At 49.0% G+C, this 24,862-nt stretch overlaps 1 protein-coding gene across 2 annotated transcripts in view; it reads left to right on the top strand.

The window, feature by feature from the left end:
* IL2RG (interleukin 2 receptor subunit gamma) overlaps positions 1-24,862 on the top strand; it is a 71,099-nt gene that overhangs the window by 23,843 nt on the left and 22,394 nt on the right. For both annotated transcript variants that reach the window (XM_069985909.1, XM_069985910.1), the window contains 3 exons: positions 6,747-6,919; positions 7,009-7,157; positions 14,710-14,872. In XM_069985909.1, the coding sequence (XP_069842010.1) occupies positions 6,747-6,919; positions 7,009-7,157; positions 14,710-14,872 (485 nt within the window). The remainder of the gene's footprint in view (positions 1-6,746; positions 6,920-7,008; positions 7,158-14,709; positions 14,873-24,862) is intronic.

Raw genomic sequence — 24,862 nt, 5'->3', positions numbered from 1 at the left:
TTTCATTTATTAAAATTAAGTTAATGCCTGTTACGGCCGCGGCGGCGTCCCGCGTTCCGGGCCGCCGCCGCGACCGCTACCTGCCCTATGCAGCAGCCGGTGTCCATAGTCGGGGACCCGGCGCTGCTGTCACCTCGGCCCCGGGGGGCGCCTCACCTCTCCACGCTCCTGTCTCCCGCTGTGCCGGCCGGCGCGCGCGTCCCCGCCTCCTAGGGCGCGCGCGCGCCGGCTGTCTCAGATTTAAAGGGGCAGTGCGCTCCTAATTGGTAGTTGCACCCAATCACTCCCCTATAAATCCCAGCATGCCCTGTCCTTAGTGTTGGAGCCTCTACATGCTTCCCATAGCGTTTGGCCCAGCTCCCTGTTGTTCCTGTGTCCTGTCCGTTACCTGGTCCCAAGTCCCTGTTCCTGAGTCCTGTCCGTTACCTGGTCCCAAGTCCCTGTTCCTGGTTCCTGTTCCCCTGTCACTCCACCTGTTCCCGTGTCCAGCCTGTCACGTGCTCTCTCATCTGCAGACCTTTGCCAGTGCCATCTCCTGCCTACTGCTCCTGCCACGCCTCGCCTGCCGTCACCAGCAACCAAGCCAGGGGTAGCGACCTGGGGGTCGCCTGCCGCAGCAAGTCCATCCCGCCTTGCGGCGGGCTCTGGTGAAAACCAGCGGCCCCTTAGACTCCGCTCCCTGGTGAGGTTTGTGCCATCGCTGGTGCCGGTCCAGTGGATCCACTACTCCAGGCGTTACAGTAGGCTCCAACCATGGATCCCGGCGAGGTGCCAGATCTCCGTGACGTCGCCAGAGTGGTCGCGCAACAGGCTCAACAAATCCAGAAACAGTCACAGCAGATCCAGCAACTCACTGCCGCCTTACAGCAGCAGACTACTGCCCAGCGCACACCATCTCCTGACGCTGCTTCTTCACTCCGACTGGCTCTCCCAAGCAAGTACTCTGGGGACTCTAAGTTGTGCAGAGGATTCCTGACTCAGTGCACCATGCACATTGAACTTTTGAGTAGTCAGTTTTCCACCGAGCGCTCTAAAGTGGCTTTCATCATCAGCCTATTAGAGGGTAGAGCCCTGGCCTGGGCCACGCCACTGTGGGACCGTGATGATCCTGTTGCTGCCAATCTCCGGGCCTTCCTATTCGAGTTTCGCTCCGTCTTTGAGGAACCTGCCCGTGCTTCTTCGGCCGAGACTGCTCTCCTCAACCTCTCTCAAGGCAGCTCCTCTGTCGGTGACTACGCCATCCAGTTCCGCACCCTGGCAGCTGAATTGGACTGGAACGAGGCCGCCCTGTTGGCCACCTTCAAGAAGGGCCTGTCTAGTCGAGTGAGAGACGTGCTCGCTGCCCGAGACCTGCCTACCTCCCTGAACGAACTCATTCTACTGGCCACCCGAGTTGATACTCGTTTTTCGGAGAGGGAGGAGGAGGTTCGGCATGAACATTTACTAACCCATTCCCGTCGCCACCCCCAGCTGGCGCCGGTTTTCCAGAATCCTGACCTTTCGATGTCCCAGCCCTCTCCTGAGATTCCTATGCAGGTGGAACGGGCTCACCTGACGCCTGATGAAAGAATCCGGCGCCTGGAGCAGAATCTCTGTCTCTATTGCGGTGGTTCCGATCACTTCCGGCTGGGATGTTCCCTACGTCCCCAAACATCCGGAGGACGCTCGCACCTAGGTCCGGTGGGACAGGTGTCCCTAGGTGCGAATGCCACCATTCCAAGTCTGTCTATGCCTGTTTCCATCCGGACTCCCTCAGGACAAAATCATCAGACTACTGCCTTCCTCGATTCTGGCTCAGCAGGCAGTTTTATTGCGGCAACATTGGTCCAAAGATGGCGGCTACCCGTGACCCGACTAGCCAGGCCCCTGACTATCTCCTCGGTCACGGGCGAAATTCTTACCGACCGTGTGTCCTACCAGACCGCATCTTTAGTCCTCCAGGTGGGTCCTTCACATCAAGAAGAGATATCCTTCTATGTCCTGCCCCATTCTTCCCCCGCGGTCCTCCTGGGACTCCCGTGGCTACAAGAACATGCCCCTCAGCTGGACTGGAGAACCGGGGAGATTCTCAGTTGGGGTCAGGACTGTTCCCACCAGTGTCTCAAGTCACCTCAGACCAAGTGTATTATGTCATTTCCTGTCCCGGCCAAGCCTCTATCCGGCCTACCGGCAGAAGACCAAGACTCGGCGGATGCCTTCTCTGCCGAGGTGTACCCTCTCCCCGTACCCAAGACTAAGGTCGTGTCCTCTCACCACCGGAAGAACTTACAGAAGGTCCCTTGCCACGTTATACCGCCTGATCGCCTAGTACCAGTCGTCACCTCCACTCTTCAGAGAGTACCCCCCGGAAAGACTCATGTTCACCCTGCGCTTCGAAGAGGTATTTTGAACTGGGGACATTCCTCGTTGGAGGCCGGGCACCCGGGAGTCCGTAAGACCGGCCAACGGATCTCTCGCCACTACTGGTGGCCCAGCCTATCCCAAGATGTCAAAGACTTTGTGGCTTCCTGTGCCATTTGCAGGCAAGAAAGAGGGGGAGGCCAAAGGGGGGGGGTACTGTTACGGCCGCGGCGGCGCCCCGCGTGCCGGGCCGCCGCCGCGACCGCTACCTGCCCTATGCAGCAGCCGGTGTCCATAGTCGGGGACCCGGCGCTGCTGTCACCTCGGCCCCGGGGGGCGCCTCACCTCTCCACGCTCCTGTCTCCCGCTGTGCCGGCCGGCGCGCGCGTCCCCGCATCCTTGGGCGCGCGCGCGCCGGCTGTCTCAGATTTAAAGGGGCAGTGCGCTCCTAATTGGTAGTTGCACCCAATCACTCCCCTATAAATCCCAGCATGCCCTGTCCTTAGTGTTGGAGCCTCTACATGCTTCCCATAGCGTTTGGCCCAGCTCCCTGTTGTTCCTGTGTCCTGTCCGTTACCTGGTCCCAAGTCCCTGTTCCTGAGTCCTGTCCGTTACCTGGTCCCAAGTCCCTGTTCCTGGTTCCTGTTCCCCTGTCACTCCACCTGTTCCCGTGTCCAGCCTGTCACGTGCTCTCTCATCTGCAGACCTTTGCCAGTGCCATCTCCTGCCTACTGCTCCTGCCACGCCTCGCCTGCCGTCACCAGCAACCAAGCCAGGGGTAGCGACCTGGGGGTCGCCTGCCGCAGCAAGTCCATCCCGCCTTGCGGCGGGCTCTGGTGAAAACCAGCGGCCCCTTAGACTCCGCTCCCTGGTGAGGTTTGTGCCATCGCTGGTGCCGGTCCAGTGGATCCACTACTCCAGGCGTTACAATGCCCATCTGACTATTAACTAAATTGTCAGAGAAAAATATAAACCCACATATGGCATTAATGAAAACTGTAAAAAGGTGTGTCATTTCATTGTTGTAAAATAAAAATTTTGAGGGGTTGGCCACAAGTCCTCTTTAAAGGGCATGTGTTATCAGAAAATGACCTATTGTTTAAATCATATTCTGTCAAAGAGGAATTTTGGCTCAGCGTTTATGTTGTGCTCTTGCACGCCTCTTCTCTGTGAATGTTCATTGTTGCTCAGCCTCTTGCGTGCATACCAAGTTTACACATTTGCCGCTGATGCCAAGGGCCACACGCCTTCTGCCTTCTTATCCTGTGTAGGTGCTGTAGCCCCACGGAGCAATGCATACACTGAGCAGATAAAGCGATTTCACTCAGTTGGGACACCCAACGTGCATGCCCTGCGGCTCTGGATTAAAGCACCTGTTTGCCTTGAGGAGGCCAGAAGTGCGTGACCCTTGACATAAGCAGCAATGATTATGCACAGAGAAGAGGGAGGAGGATAAAAACTGAACAGAAGATCGAGGGGCCACAGTTTGAGGTTAGTTGGGGGGAAATAAGAACACAAGAAAATATTACTTTTTACAGAAAGAGTACTAGTTGCTTGAAACAAACTTCTAGCTGATGTGGTTGGTAAATCTTCAATAATGGAATTTAAACACGCCATGTAACCATATATCTATCCTAAGATTATAAGAAAGGAAATACTACAAGGGCAGACTACATGGAACAAATAGTCAAATCAAATTTTATACAAACTTCTTCAAGATGTAAAATGAAGGCAAATTGCTGGTTTTGGCAGGATTATTACTGTCAAGATGAGTATTTACCTGCTTGTGAGGAATTGGTTGTGTCTGATATGAAGATACACTATTTTCTGACATTAGACACCTTTATTGAATTAGATACTTGTCTTTCAAAGACTGTTTCATAGTAAGTAAAGCCTTTATGTATGTAAGCCAGCTGACTGATACGGGTCTGACTTTATGGTTAATACAGGGAAATGTAGCATTCATCCATAGAACGCATGAATATAGCTCTCTGTTTAAAGGGAATCTTTCAGCACCTGAGCCCTATCTATGCTGCTGACAGCGTACTGTAGCTGGCAGCCCCCTAGTGAGCATGATACCTAAAACATATACCAAAACTTCACTTCTGGCTCAAATACAGCACAGTGTGTCACCTTGCACCCCTACTGTACTGTATTTCAGGAGTGGAGTTTTGGTATATGTTTAAAGTGTTTTTAAGCTCTGGGAGGTTTTTTGTCTAAATATAATTGTTAGAAAGTATATTGATATTTTTATATTATTGTGGTTGTTGGTTATTTTTTTTTATTTTTTTTGTTATTAGCTATTGTTTGTAGCAGGTGGACTAGCACACCCTTTTGGCTACCTGTGGTGCCAGCCTGGACTTTTGGTGTTAGTGATTTACCCCTAGACCACAACTCCAACAGGTTAGGAGATTCAACTATATATACTGACATCTGAATGAGCAGGAGGGCAGGCAGCATTGATTATTCATGAAGGGGAGGAAGCAGTGGTGAGGGTGCCAAAGTGAGGCACAAACACTAAGGCACAACTCCTCTTTAACTCTTCATTACAATAGACCTGAGATTGTGCATAATCCACTGCCCAGACAAATTACCAAAAGCTACCATGCTTACTAGGGGCCTGTCAGCTACAGCACACTGTCAGCACCAGTGGTAGGGCCTGGGTTCTGCCAGATTCCCTTTAAGCTCATTGTGTGTGATCCACTTTGTGATAGATATATGCCCTCTTGATTAGTCTAACAGATACGATCACTTCATGTCCCTCTTCAGGGCAGCTCGGTGGCTCAGTGGTTAGCACTGTAGCCTTTGGTTCAAATCCCACCAAGGGCAACATCTGCAAAGAGTTTGTATGTTCTCTCTGTGTTTGCGTGGGTTTCCTCCGGGTACTCCGGTGACCTCCCACACCAAAAAACATACAGATAGGTGAAGTGCTGCGGAATCTGTGTGCGCTATACAAATCAAAATTGGTCCCTCTTTGACAACTCCAAACTCCCACCAAGTCAGATAAGACCATAAGTGGATTTCAACAGAGTAGATTTCAAATATACTGTATATGCGTCATACCCCACAACACCCAAAAATTTCCACTTTGATTTCTAAAGCCAGAAGAGGGCTTGGTGGATGTCAGTCACAACAAGGGGATTTACTGATAAACATCTGAGTATCAGAGACCATTGGTTAACGTGCCAAGCTAAGAAACACTTTCTGTAGCTTATTTAAGATGCTAAATGATTTTATGCCACAGAAATACCCCAGATGTGTCACATTATATCAGGCTGAATGACTTTGATTTTTTGTTTGTCTGTGTTTACTCAGACACATTAAAGAATCTTGTGCACTGAGGACTAGCTGGTTTATGTATGGACCAACTATCAGTTGGCTTAGGTTCCTTTTACACGTACAGATAAATTGCTAAAGCATTCTTTTAGTTAACAAGTGATGTTTTTTTTTTCTTTTTAACAATAGGCATTTAGACAAAGACAAATCACTACAAAAAGGCGTTAATACGATTGCATATTGTATATATGAGTGTTTACACTTAAAGCAAATGTACCATCGTAAACGGATAGAGCGGCGCCGACGCAGGGAAGCCAGGGTGCCGTGGTCCCTTTTTTTGAACCGTGGCCCGGTTCCCGTGTATGGCACGTTCTGTCCACGGGTACCGGGCCGGGGCTGAAGCACTGGAGGTTGTCCGGTAGCCCAAGTAGCCCAAAGTAAGGCACCCCCTGAAAATAAGATAACACCCCCCCCCAAAAGTAAGGCATCCCCTGAAAGTAAGACCATCCACACTCCCCGCCACCGATCACCCCCTCCCTGCCTGTGATTGTCCCATGCTGCTCACCCCTCCGTCTCCCTCCCGTGCTGCTCACCCCTCCGTCTCCCTCCCTTGCTGCTCACCCCTCCATCTTCCTCCTGTGCCGCTCACCCCTCTGTCTCCCTCCCTAGCCGCTCAACCCTCTGTCTCCCTCCCATGCTGCTCACCCCTCTCCCTCAACGTGCTTGTGTGGTGCAAAATAAGACACCCTCAGAAAATAAGACAGGGTGCCTCTATTCATAGGCTGTTTAGTACTGCAGCTCAGCTTTATTAATTTAAACCACAGATGAGGAACCAGCAGCCCTCCAGCTGTCCGGGAAAGCTTTGGCATGATGGGTATTGTAACAGATGGAGGGCCAAGGGTTCCGCATACTTTATGTAAACAGAAATGGCTTGTAATACTAGACATAGTCCACTGACAATAATGGTGTGTTTCCTAGGTAAAGAAAGACTTGTTGTGTTACCTCAGTCAACCGGATTGGGACACTTAAAATGGGCTTATGAGGAGTCAGTGTCTACAGCTATTGTATGATGGTGCTTTAAAAAAAAAAAAAAAACAACAACTCTGTTTTGTGTCATATATATTTTTTAGGTTCAGTGACCAAGAATCCTCAGCTGTTCACTGTCCGCGATACCTGGTCACCAACCAAAAAATAATTGGCTGTCAATTTTCTGTAGAAGACACCTTCAGACCCTTCACTTTAAAGCTGAACTACACCAGCCAGAGATTTTCAACTATAAAGTTTGACAAGTTGCAAGATTGGGGTATATATTTAACTTTACTAGGCATCAGTTTTATAGTAACATAAATACAATATAGCATCCTAATATTAAAAAAAAATATTTAATTACAGTAAAGATGGATCCTCCTTCAAATCTTCATGTGCAGAATACAAGCAGTTTGGAGTTGCTTTTGACATGGAATCAGTCATTTGGCTCTTTTCCCCCACGGTGTATGACTTATCAAGTGCGGCATCAGAATATGGCCAGCTCCGAGTGGACGGTAACAAGAGCTTATATAGTGTTAAAAAATAAAATATATATATATATACTGTATATGTATGTATATATATATATATATATATATATATATATTTACACACACACACACACACACTGTGTTTCCCCCAAAATAAGACAGTGCCTTATATTAATATTTCTTCCCAAAGAGGCACCATGTCCTATTTTCGGGGAGGGGGCCTTATTTCTCCCCCCTCGGCTCTCTGCCCTTGTCTCTCTGCCCCCGGCCTCCGCCCACGGCTCTCTCCCCTCTTATCTCTCTCTCCCCCGGCGGTGCAGCGAGGCGTGCGGCATAAAATGCGGTGGAACGTCGGGGCGTGCGTACGGATGTGGGGCCATGGAGCAGTGTTTCTGCTGTCAAGATCCTCAAGGGGATTAGGTAAGCGGGGGGGGGGAGCTAGGTCGGGTGGGTGGTTAGCAGCAAAAATTCGTACGATGAACGATTTAAAAGTAACGATATTTTTTTATAACAATCAGCGTTTAGACGGAACGATATATCGTAAAATTGTTTTGCGATCGTTTTGCGATCGCTTAAGCCTATCTCGCACATAGGTTAAATCGGTGAACGACTGTTTACACGTAACGTTCTGCGAATTTTTAGCGAACCGCGATTTAAGAACATGTTCTAAGATCAAAATGAACGATTTCTCGCTCATCGTTTGATCGTTCACTGTGTTTACACGTACATTTATCATTCGAATTTGATCATAAAATTTGCACGATAATCGTTCCGTGTAAACGCAGCATTAATTGGAGTCATTTTTATTTCAATGGATTGACACACCCCTGTCTATATAAGGTCTCACAGCTGATAATACATATCAGAGCAAAAACAAACTATGAGGTGGAAAGAACTGCCTATAGAGCTCAGGGACAGGTTTGTGTTGAGGCACAGCTCTAGAGATGGGGACAAAAAAATTCTGCTGCACTTTGAGTGATATCACTTTTACTCTTAGGGTCCTATTCCACGGGCCGAGGATGGCCCGATGAATGATGTAAACGAGCGTCGATCTACTAGATCGCCGCTCGTTTACTGGGCCTATTCCACGGCCTGATGATCGTTGAGCGAGGGCTGTAGGGACCGGGTTACCGATGTCCTTGCAGCCCTTGTCCAGGCTTCTTCTCCGCGCTGTCTTCATCCCTGGCTCCCGCGCGCTCTATCTTCAGAATGGCCGGTCAGCTGACAGGCCACACTCAGCCAATCACAGGCCGTGGCGGTCCCGGCCTGTGATTGGCTGAGTGCTCCGTCAGCAGACCGGCCATTCTGAAGATAGAGGGTGTGGGACCCGGGGAGGAAGACAGCGCGGAGAAGAAGCCTGGACAGGTAATGTATGCTGCTGCTTGTCAAATCGTCGGTCGCCCGCCGCGTACCGCTATTCAGCTGTAGTGATGCACGGTGGGGGAACGATGATTTTAGGTCTGGCCCTAAATGAACGATTAGCCGATGACACGTCGTTCTCTCTATTTCACCGAACGATAATCGACCGAATCGGGCCGAATTGGGCCAAATGGGGCAGATCCAGCCTATTACACAGGATGATTATCGTACGAAAAATCGATGTATCGTTCGAATTTAAACAATAATCGTTCTGTGTAACTGCAGACAACTATCGAAAAATCGTTCGTATGTCGTTGATCGTTGATTTGGATCTGAACCTAAAATTATCGTTAATCGTTCGCTAATCATTCGCTGTAATTCCACATTCGTTCGCTCAAGTTCCGCATTTTTTCTCTAATCGTTTAGTGTAATTGCACATTGTTCATTGTTCATTGTTTTTCTGGGATCAGAAGGAATAAACGACCGTATTAACGATCGCAATAACGATCGTAGTAACGATCGTAACTAACAATTATCGTTCTGTGTAATATGGTGAACTATTTCAGGTCAACAATAAACAATCTTGTTTGCGATCATTTATCGTTAATCATTAAAAATCGCTCAGTGTAATAGGACCCTTAGGGTCCTAAGAGTAGGGAGCATAAGGTGATGGGGCATTGTGGTGCTAGGGAGACGAGGCTCATGGTCTGTTGGGTCCAGCCCAATACTATTATATTACAATTGAATTACTTTTTTATGCTTAAAGGCACTGACTTGTTTGCACTGATGCACTTTACCGGGGACAACCGACTAGGTTGGAAATTATGCAATACATATTGAATTGATTGTGTGACTCTGCATGTAATATCTCAGATGACAGTAATGTTTGTCCTGTGCCCCTCCACCCTGGTTTTACCTGTCTTTTGTGCACATATTTTTATGGGATGTCTTGGAAATTTTTTTTTGTTATTTTATCTATGGGAGTTTGTAACGCCTGGAGTAGTGGATCCACTGGACCGTCACTAGCGATGGCACTAACCTCACCAGGGAGAAGAGTCTAAGGGGCCGCTGGTTTTCACCAGAGCCCGCCGCAAGGCGGGATGGACTTGCTGCGGCAGGCGACCCCCAGGTCGCTACCCCTGGCTTGGTTGCTAGTGACGGCAGGCGAGGCATGGCAGGAGCAGTAGGCAGGAGAAAGTGCTGGCAGAGGTCTGTAGGCGTAACCGCAGGTGACAGGCTGAACACAGGAGCAATAGTGTAACAGAGGAGCAGGAACCAGGAAAGAGGACTAGGGACCAGGTAGCGGACAGGAATCAGGAACAAGGACTAGGGACCAGGTAGCGGACAGGAATCAGGAACAAGGACTAGGGACCAGGTAGCAGACAGGAATCAGGAACAAGAACTAGGGACCAGGTAGCGGACAGGAATCAGGAACAACAGGGAGCTGGGCCAAACGCTATGGGAAGCATGTAGAGGCTCCAACACTTGGAAGGGGGCAGGGCTGGGACTTATAGGGGAGTGATTAACATTCAGCCAATTAGGAGCGCACTGCCCCTTTAAATCTGAGATAGCCGGCGCGCACGCACCCTAGGAGGCGGGGACATGCGCGCCGGCCGGCACAGCGACGGGCAGGAGCGCGGTGAGGTGAGGCGCCCACCGGGGCGTCCCCGCACATGGACACCGGCTGCTGCAGAAGTGGGAGAGAGGGTGCGGCGGCGGTCCGGAGCACGGGACCCTCCGGAGCCCTAACAGTACCCCCCCCTTTGGCCTCCCCCTCTTTCTGGTCTGCAAGAATTCCTTGATGAGATCCCGATCCAGGATATTAGATTCGGGTTCCCAGAATCTCTCCTCAGGACCAAAACCTCTCCAGTCCACTAGGAAGAAACGTCTTCCTCTGACAGTTTTCATCGCTAGGATGTCTTCAACAATGTATACGTCGTCAGAGACGGCTTGTGGAGTGGAGGACGAAGCTTTACTGGAGAATCGGTTGAGGACCACTGGCTTCAAGAGGTAGACATGGAAGGAGTTCGGGATTCGCATAGTAGGGGGTAGACGGAGTTTGTAGGTGACTGGGTTAATGCATTTTAGCACTGAGAAAGGACCAAGAAATCGAGGACCCAACTTGTAGCTGGGAATCTTAAGACGGACAAACTTGGCCGAGAGCCAGACTTTGTCACCTGGGAGAAAGTTTGTGGCAGGTCTCCTCTTCTTATCTGCCTGGTCCTTCATGCGTTCAGAGGCTTTGAGTAAGGACTGTCGAGTCTATTCCCAGATCGACTGAAGGTCAGAGATCAATTCCTCCATGGCAGGAACCTCAGATGATGGAAAGAGAGGCAGAGGAGGACGAGGGTGATGCCCGTAGACCACATAGAAAGGAGACTTGCCTGTGGAACTCGAGTCTAGATGGTTATAAGAAAACTCTGCCCATGGAAGTAGATCGGACCAGTTGTCTTGGCGGCTGGAAACGAAATGACGTAGGTAGTTACCCAGGATCTGACTGACTCTCTCCACTTGCCCGTTGGTCTGGGGATGATAGGCAGATGAGAAGTCCAGCTTCACTTGGAGCTGCGAGCAGAGGGCACGCCAAAACTTGGAGACAAATTGAGAGCCTCGGTCGGACACAATGTGAAGAGGAAGTCCATGGAGGCGGAAGATGTGTCGGAAGAACAACTGAGCCAGACGGGGAGCAGAGGGTAGTCCAGGAAGGGCCACGAAGTGAGCCATTTTAGAAAAGCGGTCAGTCACCACCCAAATGACTGTATTGCTCGCGGATGGAGGTAGGTCCGTGATGAAGTCCATCCCTATGTGGTGCCAGGGACGGTCCGGGACTGGCAAGGGAAAAAGTAGGCCGGCAGGTCTTTGACGGGGCTACTTGTTCCTGGCACAGACTGCGCAGGAAGCCACAAAGTCCTTGACATCCTGAAGGAGATTGGGCCACCGCTAGTGACGGGAGATCAATTGCCCGGTCTTTTGAGCTCCCGGATGCCTGGCCACCAAAGAGGAATGACCCCACTTCAAGATGCGTTTTCGGAGTGCGGGGCGCACATAAGTCTTACCGGGAGGCAGTCTCTGCAGAGTAGAATTGGCAACTGGTACTAGGCGATCGGGAGGTATTATGTGACGAGGGGATTCCTCTTGCCCCATGACATTGGATGCTCGGGATAATGCATCGGCTTTTATATTCTTCTCGGCTGGACGGAAATGAATAGTAAAGTTGAACCGTGAGAAGAAGAGGGACCACCTGGCCTGCCGGGCATTGAGGCGTTGAGCCGATTGGAGGTAGAGGAGGTTCTTGTGGTCCGTGTAGATGTTAACGGGATGTCTAGCCCCCTCTAGGAGATGACGCCACTCCTCCAGTGCCAACTTAATAGCCAGGAGTTCACGGTCTCCAATCGTATAGTTCCTCTCAGTAGGGGAGAAAGTCTTAGTAAAGAACCCGCAGGTTCTGGTCTTGCCTGATGTGTCCCTTTGCGAGAGGATGGCTCCTGCGCCCACAGAAGATGCATCGACTTCAAGAGAAAACGGCTTGGAGACATCCGGACGGACTAGAGCAGGAGCAGAGGCAAAGGCAGACTTTAGGCTATTGAAGGCTTGTTCGGCCTCTGGAGGCCAACGTCTGGGATCCGCCTTCTTCTTGGTGAGAGCCACTATGGGTGCGACCAGGGTAGAGAAGTGAGGGATGAACTGCCGATAGTAGTTGGCAAATCCAAGGAAACGTTGGATAGCTCTAAGTCCCACAGGACGTGGCCACTGGAGAACAGCTGAGAGCTTGGCTGGATCACGGGTAGCCGCCATCTTTGGACCAACGAAGCAGAAATGAAACTACCAGCAGCGCCAGAGTCGATGAGGGCAGTAGTCTGGAGAACTTGCCCTGAGGGTGTCTGGATGGAGACTGGCATAGTCAACCTTGGAGAGGTGGCATTCACACCTAGGGAGGCCTCTCCCACCGGACCTAGGTGCGAGCGTTTCCCGGACGCTGAGGACGTTGGGGACATCTCTGCCGATAGTGATCAGCGCCACCGCAATAGAGGCAGAGATTCAGCTCCAGTCGACGGGCCCTCTCATCAGTCGTCAGGCGAGCTCGTTCCACCTGCATAGGAACTTCTGGAGACGACTGGGGCATAGGAGCTATGGGATTCTGGAACACCGGTGCCAGCCGGGGATGACGACGGGGCAGTCTCAAACGCCGTTCCTGCCGGACCTCCTCATCTCTCTCGGAAAACCTGGTGTAGACTCTGGTAGCCAGTAGAATGAGTTCGTTCAAGGAGGTAGAAAGGTCTCGGGCAGCGAACTCATCTTTCACTCGACTGGACAGGCCCTTTTTAAAGGTGGCAATTAGGGCGGCCTCATTCCAGTCTAGTTCTGCAGCCAGGGTGCGGAACTGGATGGCGTGATCACCAACGGAGGATGTTCCTTCAGATAGATTGAGGAGAGCAGTCTCAGACGAAGACGCATGGGCAGGTTCCTCAAAGACAGAGCGGAACTCGGCCAGGAAGATTCGGAGATTAGCAGCAACAGGGTCATCACGGTCCCACAGCGGTGTGTGACCCAGGCCAGAGCTCTACCTTCCAATAGGCTGATGATGAAAGCCACTTTAGAGCGCTCGGTGGCAAACTGACTGCTTAGAAGTTCAATATGCATAGTGCATTGAGTCAGGAATCCTCTGCACAACTTGGGGTCACCTCCATATTTACTTGGGAGAGCCAGTCGTAGTTTTGAAGAGGCTGCAGGAGGTGATGACTGCTGAGCTGTGGTATGCTGCTGTACGGCTGCAGTCAGTTGTTGGATCAGCTGTGACTGTTGCTGGATCTGTTGAGCCTGTAGGGCGACCACTCGGGCTACTTCACGGATATCAGGCACCTCGCTGGGATCCATGGTTGGAGCCTACTGTAACGCCTGGAGTAGTGGATCCACTGGACCGTCACTAGCGATGGCACTAACCTCACCAGGGAGCGGAGTCTAAGGCGGGATGGACTTGCTGCGGCAGGCGACCCCCAGGTCGCCACCCCTGGCTTGGTTGCTAGTGACGGCAGGCGAGGCGTGGCAGGAGCAGTAGGCAGGAGATGGTGCTGGCAGACGTTTGCAGGCGTAACCGCAGGTGACAGGCTGAACACAGGAGCAATAGTGTAACAGAGGAGCAGGAACCAGGAAAGAGGACTAGGGACCAGGTAGCGGACAGGAATCAGGAACAAGGACTATGGACCAGGTAGCGGACAGGAATCAGGAATAAGGACTAGGGACCAGGTAGCGGACAGGAATCAGGAACAACAGGGAGCTGGGCCAAACGCTATGGGAAGCATGTAGAGGCTCCAACACCTGGAAGGGGGCAGGGCTGGAACTTATAGGGGAGTGATTAACATTCAGCCAATTAGGAGCGCACTGCCCCTTTAAATCTGAGACAGCCGGCGCGCGCGCGCGCCCTAGGTGGCGGGGACGCGCGCACGCGCCGGCCGGCACAGCGCCGGGCAGGAGCGCGGTGAGGTGAGGCGCCCCCCGGGGTCGAAGCAACAGCAGCGCCGGGTCCCCGCACATGGACACCGGCTGCTGCAGAAGTGGGAGAGAGGGTGCGGTGGCGGTCCGGAGCACAGGATGCCGCCGTGTCCCTAACAGAGTTTAATTGTTCTTCGAGGATTATTTTTTGGTTATAGTAGTTTGCATTATATTTGATATTTTGAGTAGAGATGAACAAACCTGACGAGGTTCAGGTTCGTATGAACCTGAACTCTCGGCGTCTGATTCCCGCTGTCTGCAGGCTCCGTGAAGAGGGTGGATACAGCCGGAGGACCGCCTGGAAAACTGGGATACAGTCTATGGATATGGCTGTATGCCAGTTTTCCAGGCGGTCCTCCGGCTGTATCCACCCTCTTAACTGAGGCTGCAGACAGCGGGAATCAGACGCCAAGAGTTCAGGTTCATACGAACCAGAACCTCGGCAGGTTCGCTCATCTCTAATTTTGATAAGAAAATCCTAATTGTAGGTTTTATAACATTCTGTTATCACTTTGTCAATATTGGGTATTTTTGAGGATTTGGCAATATGGGGTAACATTCAATGTAAAATGGTAGGGGAAAACTTGATTTCTTTATATTTTGTAGCATAAGGCCACAACATAACAAAAGGTAAAAAAGTGATCCACTGTTTGTTAATACACTGCATACTGAACTAAAACATGTTAATTCATCTTCTGTTCAAAACATCATCTGTTCTGTTTTAAAGGTGAAGGATGCTTCTTCCAAATCATTTACCTTGCCAAGTTATGACCCTAGACAGATATATACATTCCAAGTAAGAAGCCAAATAAATATACACTGCGGCAACTCTAAATTGTGGAGTGACTGGAGTCAAGCAGTTGCCTGGGGAAGGAACGTCACAGTAACGGGTAAGTGAAATTGGACTTATACTTGTACTTGCACTGCACACAGTGCCATTGTATACACAGAAATATGTAAAAGCTGATATATCAAAAATGGTAGAAATAACACATGGCAAGCTAGTAAAAATGTAACGATCACTTAAATGAAGCACTTACAAGGGAAATGTGGGTACTTTCTGTACTGCTTGTAGCTCTATAAATATACCACCTATTCTACTACTTCTCTTTTTTAATCGATAGTTTCAAAATGATGTAACTGCTCTATATATTTATTTCAGTAACCTTAGGCCATAAGGTAAAAAAAAAAAAAAAAGCTTTGGCCCTCGCTAAACTTTCTAATAGCCCCCCCTCCCCATGCCTAAGAAACTAATTTGCCATGCTATCAAGTTGCTACCAAGTACCCTCTATACTAAAATCCTGTTGGCTCTATGGCGCAGTATGTCGCATTGATCCCTATGCTGTGTATAAGTGAAGGTGTGGTGTATGGCTGCAGGGTGGTGATGTTGTAGCAGTCACGACCAGTCACTTGCTAGGTGGTACTCCACTACTGTGGTGGTTGGTCAGTGGAGTATAACTCAGCCAGTTGGTACAGTGTCATGATGCCAGTGCTGACTCCGCACACAGGTATAGAGCACACCTGCTTTTAGTTTTCTGAGGCTGGCTATACCTTTCCCCTATCGTCGGGCCGGGTTGTGATGGGTCCCTTGGGCGCTTATCACAGTGGTCCAGAGTGGAGTTATGACCCACCCGGACTGTCGGTACCGCTACCCACAGAAAGGGGAGACAACCCAAGGACAGCCTGACTGATCTGTATGTGCTAGTACAATAACCACTGAGTCCCGGTAAAATAAATAAACTCTTCCTTTACTGACGAATACATTGGCATACAAGTAGACAATCACTTTGGACTTGACTTGACTGGATCTGCACTGAGAACTGTAGGAGTAGTAAACGTAGAGTAGCAGTGCTGACTTGGTTGCATGCTGAGAGTAATAGAATGAGTTCAAAGGAGTGGAGTGGAATAGATCGTGAGAGGTCAGAGTAGTGGATAGGAGTTGAGAGTCCCAACCCAATGTAGTACTGTGCTCTGCCACAACTTTAGAAGAAGAAGAATACTTGAAAGAGGAAGAATACTTGTGCCCGTGTGTCGACCTTTGTCGCGGTAACCACCTTTTGCCCTACAGTGTCGGGTGATCCATCCTACTAGGGTGACACAAGCCCCACACCTTGTTACCTGAGTTGAGCAAGTTGTTCAAAGTTACCAGGTTTCACCTGCGCTGCGAGATAGAGTATGTAGGCTCTTGGCTGCTTTGCTCTATCCGGATCAGTTCCTCTAGCTTGTAGGATACTGTCCTGCACTGTGTTTAAGTTGATCACGGCGTGGGTTGGGGTGATCCCTGGCTTGTCCTCTCTGTTGGTGTTTAGCAGTGCATTAGAGGTAGAAGAGTTGCTTTAACCCCTTCCCGCATCAGGGCGTAACTGTACTTCCTGATGTGGGTGGGGGCGTTCAGAAAGGGGTCCCGCTCTGAACTGCCGCGATCCCAAGTGCAGTTTGTAGCCCATTTGCCGCACCCGCTAATTGACAGCTGCATTTAAATGTATGATTTCCCCCTTTCCCAGAAAAATTGTAATAAAAAGTGATCAAAAAGTCTCATATATGCAATCTAGATACCGATAGAAAGAACATGGCACACAAAATAACACCTCATACAGCCCCATAGACCGAAGGATAAAAGCATCATAAGGCTGGGAATAGAGCAATTTTAAACACATTTAGTTTTTTTAAAAGGTTTTAATTTTTTTTTAAAAGCAGTCATATAAAATAAAAGTTATATAAATTACATATCGTTGTAATCATACTGACTTGAGGAACATAGATAACATGTCAGTTTTACTATAGAACGAATGCGGAAACCCCCCAAAATGAAAACTAATTTTTTTATTTTTTTTTTGCAATTTAACTACAAAAATAATTTTTTTCTGGTTTCACAGCATAGTTTATGGAAAAATTAAGTCTGCCGTTGTAATGTACAAATAGTGGCGCAAAAAAAAGGGCTCATGTGGGTCTGTAGGTGAAAAAGTGCAAGCGCTATGGCCTTTTAAACACAAGGACGAATAAATGAAAATGCAAAAATGAAAATTAGCCAGGTCCTGAAGGGGTTAAAGAAGAAAAAAGTCTCTGTGTCTTCCATACGTCTGTCCACTACCACACTCCAGACTAGACTACTTATCCTTGATAGGGGACCTGGCAGAGCTAGCGCCCAGCTTGACTACAGCAGGGACCGTCTTGTCTTGCGTCCTCTCTCTACAGAAACTTGACTAAGACTGAGTAGGTGTGGGTCTACACTTTCTCTCCCCATGTGACAACTTCCTACAGGGTGTGTAACAGCTCCTGTGAGTGGTGGAGAAGAGAGTGTAAGAAGAAAGAAGGATAGAGATAGGCGGAAAAGAAGAGCAGGTCTGATTGGTGTGCAGATCATAAACAAAACAATAACCCTTAGTTCACTACAGCTGTGCAATATGCATACATGAATACACATACTACTGACATCTAGTGGCAAAACTTATGCATGACTTCATTACCACTTCACTTTAAGTTATAGGCTTTTGCGAGGGGTTTTCAGACTAGAAACACCCGTGGTGGGACACAAAGGGACAAGTGTAACAAATCTATATATGTTTAAAATGTACAGGTACAGAACAGGTATATAGATGTATTTGTTACACTTGTAGTTCAGTACAGATCATCTAATAATAAAGTCCCCCCCCCTTCTCACCTTAGGGTCCAACTCCATTCACATGTACCATATTGCAGCAGATTTCATGGGTCTGGCTGCGAAATCCGCTGCAATACTAATTTCTATTAACGTCTATGGCACTGTATTCTTTCAGCGGAAATAATATAAAATACGGACATGGAGAGAAAGGAGGTGCTGCATCTCACGCCTATGGCTGACACTAATGCCTCTAGGCTACATTTAAAAACCAACGCGAGGATGTTGGCATATAATTTGATCAAACCATATTGCCTCATGTATCACGTGCAGGTCCCTGGCCCACATGAGTCCCTACAGTAAATCAACACTGTGTCGGTTAGCCACCACCAACCACGCAAAGCAAGCGCAAGCATGGAAGTGAGGCCACGGAATGGCTCTGCAACCCCACTGTCAAAGGACCAAACCCCAAGGGCCCCCCCCCCAAACCCAGCAGGAACCGCCGGTGGAGAAACTGCCACCAAGCAACACAAGTGTGAACAAGGTTTAGCCACTAACCACTGCACAGGAGGTAGAATGGGAGAAATAGGAGATACTTACCATGTGTGCACAGGTGCCTCCTGCTAATTGGGGTCACATGGGTCTTACCAGGATTAGTGCTAGCCACTCAGAAAGGGGAAAAAATTTAAATACGGACATGGAGAGAAAGGAGCTGCTGCACTTCAGACCTATAGCTGACACTAATGCCTCTCAGCTACATTTAAAAACAAACGCCAGAATGTTGGTATATAACAGTGGTGAGTAGTAAGACCTTTTTCACACTTGTGTTGCTTGGTGGCCGCTTTCTCTGCCGGCAGCGCCTGCTGGGTTTGAGGGGCCAATGGCGTTTGGTCCTATGACAGTGGGGTTGCAGGGCCATTCTGTGGCCTCCCCTACCTGCTTGCGCTTGCTTTGTGGGGTTGGCGGTTGCTGACCGACAGAGTGTTGATTTAGTGTAGGGACTCTTGGGCCATGAGACCTGCATGTGGTACATGAGGCAATATGGTTTGGTCAGATTATATACGAACATCCTGGTGTAAGTTTCTAAATGTAGCTGAGTGGCATTAGTGTCAGCCATAGGTGTGAGGTATAGCAGCTCCTATCTCTCCATGATTGTATTTTACTTTTCTCCCTTTTCTGAGTGGCTAGCACTCCTCCTGGTAAGACCCCTGTGACCCCAATTAGCAGGAAGCATCTGTGCACACATGGTAAGTACCTCCTAGTTCTCCCATTCTACCTCCTGTGCAGTGGTGAGTAGTAAGACCTTGTTCACACTTGTATTGCTTGGTGGCCACTTTCTCTGCCGCCTGCTGGGTTTGGGGGGCCCTTGGTGTTTGGTCCTGTGACAGTGGGGTTGCAGGGCCATTCCGTGGCCTCCCTTCCCTGCTTGCGCTCGCTTTGCTGGGTGGGTGGTCGCTGACTGACACAGTGTTGATTTAATGTAAGGAGTCATGTGGGCCAGGGGACCTGCACATGGTACATGAGCCAATATGGTTTGATCAAATTATATACCAACATCCTGGCGTTGGTTTTTAAATGTAGCTGAGAGGAATTTGTGTCAGCCATAGGTGTAAGGTGGAGCAGCTCCTTTCTCTCCATTATCGTATAAAAAATAAAATGCTCCCAATCCCCTTGAGTCTTACTCACCAGGCCCCCCTGAGTATTTTGAGCCATCTCCCTCTCTATATCCAAAATGGTGCTAAAACTACATTTCCCATCATGCAGCACGCCACCTACTCAGTACTGCATTGCACAGTAAATGCAACACACTATATATATATATATATATATATATATATATATATATATATACAGGGCCGCCATCAGGATTTTCGGGGCCCCATACTGCCAAATTGTCTGGGCCCCCCACTAACGAAAACTATGGAACGTATCTTTGACTCAGGGCTGGCCTTTGGTGGGTGCGACCTGTGTGGCTGGCACAGGGCACATCACTCCCGGCTAGCTGGGGCGGGGATGCACCGGCAGACAAACAGCACACTTAACTTACAAATTGAAATTAGATGTGCTGTCTGCTGCTGCTGTGCAACTACAACCCCCAGCAGGGCCGGACTGGGACTTAAAGTCAGCCCTGGCAGTCAAAGCCCAGCAGCCCACACACCATATCATGGATAGCCGTTTAAAATACGAGCTTTAGAAAATTCTGCTTCATTTAGCCATGTCCCCACTACTCCCTTAAACATGTGAACCCACCATCAGCACCTAAAAATAATGCTATAACATGATCTGCTGCGGATTTGATGCGGCATATTTATGCAATCATTTCAACTGATTAAATCAGAAGCATCAAATCCGCATTGGATTAGGTATGAACGTGCCCTTAAAGGGAACCTGTGGGGTCTATACCAGGTACACAGCTGTAGATCCCAGCGTACAGATCAGGGACTGGATCTTTAGTCCAGTGTAAACCTCTATAATCATTCTTTTCATTACCAGCTGAAGTGTCACAGAGGTGGAGCCACAGCAGCACCTTCTGCCCCCGTCCCTTCCTGCTCTGACTAATGGATGTATAGGTTAGTACTGCTGCTGCGGCTGCTGTTGTGAAACTTTAGTTGGAAATGAAAAGGACAATTATATAAGTTTACACTGAACTAAAGGTCCTGTCAGTGATATCTCCCTCACACCTGTCTGTCTGTCTAAAACCCTAGACCTGGTACGGACCTCACAGATTCCCTTTAAAGGAGGAAAAACATGGCCACTTTCTTCCAGAAACAGCGCCACACTCTTCTTCAGTTTGTGTGAGGTATTGCAGCTCAGTTCCATTGAAGTGAATGGAGCCAAGTTGTAATAACCATACACAGTCTGAGGACAGGGTGGTGCTGTTTTTGGACAAAAGTTACTATATTTTTTAAATCCCTTTTATCCTGACTATGTCCCCATATAATGTCGGTAGAAGTAGTAAGGTTTTATTTATAATGTGTCAGCTGGTTGTGATCTCATGTGTAATCAAAGATACATGAGCTGCTAGCGTATCTATCGTATCTATCTATCGTATCTATCTATCGTATCTATCTATCTCCTATCTATCTATCTATCTATCTATCTACAGTATCTATCGTATCTATCTATCGTATCTATCTATCGTATCTATCTATCGTATCTATCTATCGTATCTATCGTATCTATCGTTCGTATCTATCTATCGTATCTATCGTTCGTATCTATCGTTCGTATCTATCGTTCGTAACTATCGTTCGTATCTATCGTTCGTATCCATCCATCCATCCATCCATCTATGGTATAAGTAGGGCCCCAGGAAAAATTTTAGGCATATATAATGGTAACAAAGTTAAGAATTTTCTGTGCATGATAATACTGTCATAGCTAATAACACCAGTAAGCAAATATTATCACCACACTGTACCCGTTACTGCAATACTGTTACTAAGCAAACACACCAATACTGCCAATACTACCAGTGTATAAGTAACAAATAATATCACCACACCATGAGCACGGCCATTATCACCACATAATGACTAACACTACTATACTGTGACTCACTATATAAAACACTAATATTACCAATAATACGAGTAATACCATCACACCATGCTCACTACCCTCACTATACAGTGACTGGATACCACTATACTGTCACCAAATAACAGCCACTATAAGAGACCAATATTCTCCGAAAGCAGTGACCAGAGAACACAGGTGTCACACTCCGGCCCTCCAGCTGTTACATCACTACAATCCCCATCATGCCTGGTCAGCTAAAGCATGATGGGAATTGTAGTTTTGCAACACCTGGAGGGCCAGAGATTGACACCCCTGATACAGAGGTAGATCCCAGCTGTATAAAGGTTCTGCGGACCTTATAAGTGATTATAGTGCAGTTACATTCAGTGACTCACAGTAGGCGTCTTCTCTGCATGAAGAGACGTCCACTTTTCCTTTTCTTCTCCATCTGGCTCCGGCCATCATGAAGGCTTCTCTGGCTATGACTCCTCTCCACGGGATCTGCCAGACAGACATTTTAGGCTTCATGCTCCAGCAACATCCTCATCTATACATCCTCATCTATACATCCCTCCATATAGAATAGCCCCCCGCTGCACATCTTTCCATATAGAATAGCCCCCCCCCCCCAGTACTTCCCCCCCTATATAGAATAACCTACTGCTGATTTACATCCCCCCATAGAGAATATCCCCCCCTACTGTACATCCCCCCATATAGAATAGTTTCCCATTGTACATTCCTCCATATAGAATAGCCCCCCCTGCTGCACATTTACATCTCTCCCATATAGAATAGCCCCCCCTGCTGTACATGTACATCTGTCCCATATAGAATAGCCCCCCCTGCTGTACATGTACATCTCTCCCATATAGAATAGCCCCCTCCCCTGCAGTACATGTACATCTGTCCCATATAGAATAGCCCCCCCTGCTGTACATGTACATCTCTCCCATATAGAATAGCCCCCCCTGCTGTACATCCCCCCCATATAGAATAGTTTCCCATTGTACATTCCTCCATATAGAATAGCCCCCCCTGCTGTACATCCCCCCCATATAGAATAGTTTCCCATTGTACATTCCTCCATATAGAATAGCCCCCCCGCTGAACATGTACATCTCTCCCATATAGAATAGCCCCCCCTGCTGTACATGTACATCTGTCCCATATAGAATAGCCCCCCCTGCTGTACATCCCCCCCATATAGAATAGCCCCCATCCTGCTGTACATGTACATCTGTCCCATATAGAATAGCCCCCCCTGCTGTACATCCCCTCCATATAGAATAGTTTCCCATTGTACATTCCTCCATATAGAATAGCCCCCCCTGCTGTACATGTACATCTCTCCCATATAGAATAGCCCCCCCCTGCTGTACATGTACATCTGTCCCATATAGAATAGCCCCCTCTGCTGTACATCCCCCCCATATAGAATAGCCCCCCTGCTGTACATCCCCCCCTATATAGAAGTTTCCCATTGTACATCTCTCCCATATATAATAGCCCCCCCTGCTGTACATGTACATCTCTCCCATATAGAATAGCCCCCCCTGCTGTACATGTACATCTGTCCCATATAGAATAGCCCCCTCTGCTGTACATCCCCCCCATATAGAATAGTTTCCCATTGTACATCTCTCCTATATAGAATAGCCCCCCTGCTGTACATGTACATCTCTCCCATATAGAATAGCCCCCCCTGCTGTCCATGTACATCTGTCCCATATAGAATAGCCCCCCCTGCTGTCCATGTACATCTGTCCCATATAGAATAGCCCCCCCTGCTGTACATGTACATCTCTCCCATAAAGAATACCCCCCCTGCTGTCCATGTACATCTGTCCCATATAGAATAGCCCCCCCTGTGGTACATGTACATCTGTCCCATATAGAATAGCCCCCCCTGCTGTACATCCCCCCCATATAGAATAGCCCCCCCCTGCTGTCCATGTACATCTGTCCCATATAGAATAGCCCCCCCTGCTGTACATGTACATCTCTCCCATAAAGAATACCCCCCCTGCTGTCCATGTACATCTGTCCCATATAGAATAGCCCCCCCTGTGGTACATGTACATCTGTCCCATATAGAATAGCCCCCCCTGCTGTACATCCCCCCCATATAGAATAGCCCCCCCTGCTGTACATGTACATCTGTCCCATATAGAATAGCCCCCCCCCCTGCTGTACATCCCCCCATATAGAATAGTTTCCCATTGTACATCTCTCCCATATAGAATAGCCCCCCCTGCTGTACATGTACATCTCTCCGATATAGAATAGCCCCCCCTGCTGTACATGTACATCTGTCCCATATAGAATAGCCCCCCCTGCTGTACATCCCCCCCATATAGAATAGGCCCCCCCCCTGCTGTCCATGTACATCTGTCCCATATAGAATAGCCCCCCCCTGCTGTACATCCCCCCATATAGAATAGTTTCCCATTGTACATCCCTCCATATAGAATAGCCCTCCCTTCCTTGCATGTACATCCCCCCCATATAAAATAATCCCCCCCGTGCACCCCCCTATAAAATAGCCCTCTGTGCATCCCCCCATATAGAATAGCCCCCCTGCATCCCCCCATATAGAATAGCCCCCTCTGCATCCCCCCATATAGAAAAGCCCCCCTGCATCCCCCCATATAGAATAGCCCCCCCTGCTTCCCCACATATAGAATAGCCCACTGCATCCCCCATATAGAATATCCCCCCTGCATCCCCCCATATAGAATAGCCCCCCTGTGCATCCCCCATATAGAATAGCCCCCCTGCACCCCCCCATATAGAATAGCCCCCTGCATCCCCCCCATATAGAATAGCCATCTGCATCCCCCCAATATAGAATAGCCCTCTGCATCCCCCCAATATAGAATAGTCCTCTGCATCCCCCCCAATATAGAATAGCCCCCCTGCATCCCCCCAGATAGAATAGCCCCCTGCATCCCCCATATAGAATAGCCCCCCTGCATCCCCCCATATAGAATAGCCCCCTGCATCCCCCCCATATAGAATAGCCTCCTGCATCCCCCTCCTATATAGAATAGCCCCCTGCATCCCCCTCCTATATAGAATAGCCCCCTGCATCCCCCCATATAGAATAGCCTCCTGCATCCCCCCCATATAGAATAGCCCCCTGCATCCCCCATATAGAATAGCCCCCCTGCATCCCCCCATGTAGAATAGCCCCCTGCATCCCCCCCATATAGAATAGCCTCCTGCATCCCCCTCCTATATAGAATAGCCCCCTGCATCCCCCTCCTATATAGAATAGCCCCCTGCATCCCCCTCCCATATAGAATAGCCTCCTGCATCCCCCCCATATAGAATAGCCCCCTGCATCCCCCATATAGAATAGCCCCCCTGCATCCCCCCATATAGAATAGCCCCCTGCATCCCCCTCCCATATAGAATAGCCTCCAGAGCCGAGTTGTCGGTCACATTGGTCAGGCTCAGCAGAGCAGAGTTGTCGGTTACATTGGTCAGGCACAGCAGAGCCGAGTTGTCGGTTACATTGGTCAGGCACAGCAGAGCCAAGTTGTCAGTACGGTAGGGACTGGTTCAGCAGTAGCAGATTTATATACTATCCCAGGATGAGGGCGCACTCTCTCTCTCTCTCTCTCTCTCTCTCTCTTTTTCTCTCACACTCACTCTCTCACACACACACTCTCTCTCACACACACACACACACAAACTCACTCTCTCTCTCTCTCTCACACACACACACACACACACACACACACTTAGGGCCCTA

This window comes from Dendropsophus ebraccatus, chromosome 10, assembly GCF_027789765.1.
Source record: "Dendropsophus ebraccatus isolate aDenEbr1 chromosome 10, aDenEbr1.pat, whole genome shotgun sequence".
NCBI classification, from domain to species: domain Eukaryota; kingdom Metazoa; phylum Chordata; class Amphibia; order Anura; family Hylidae; genus Dendropsophus; species Dendropsophus ebraccatus.
Note: the sequence above shows the minus strand (reverse complement) of the source record. Positions and strands in the feature narration are given on the sequence as shown.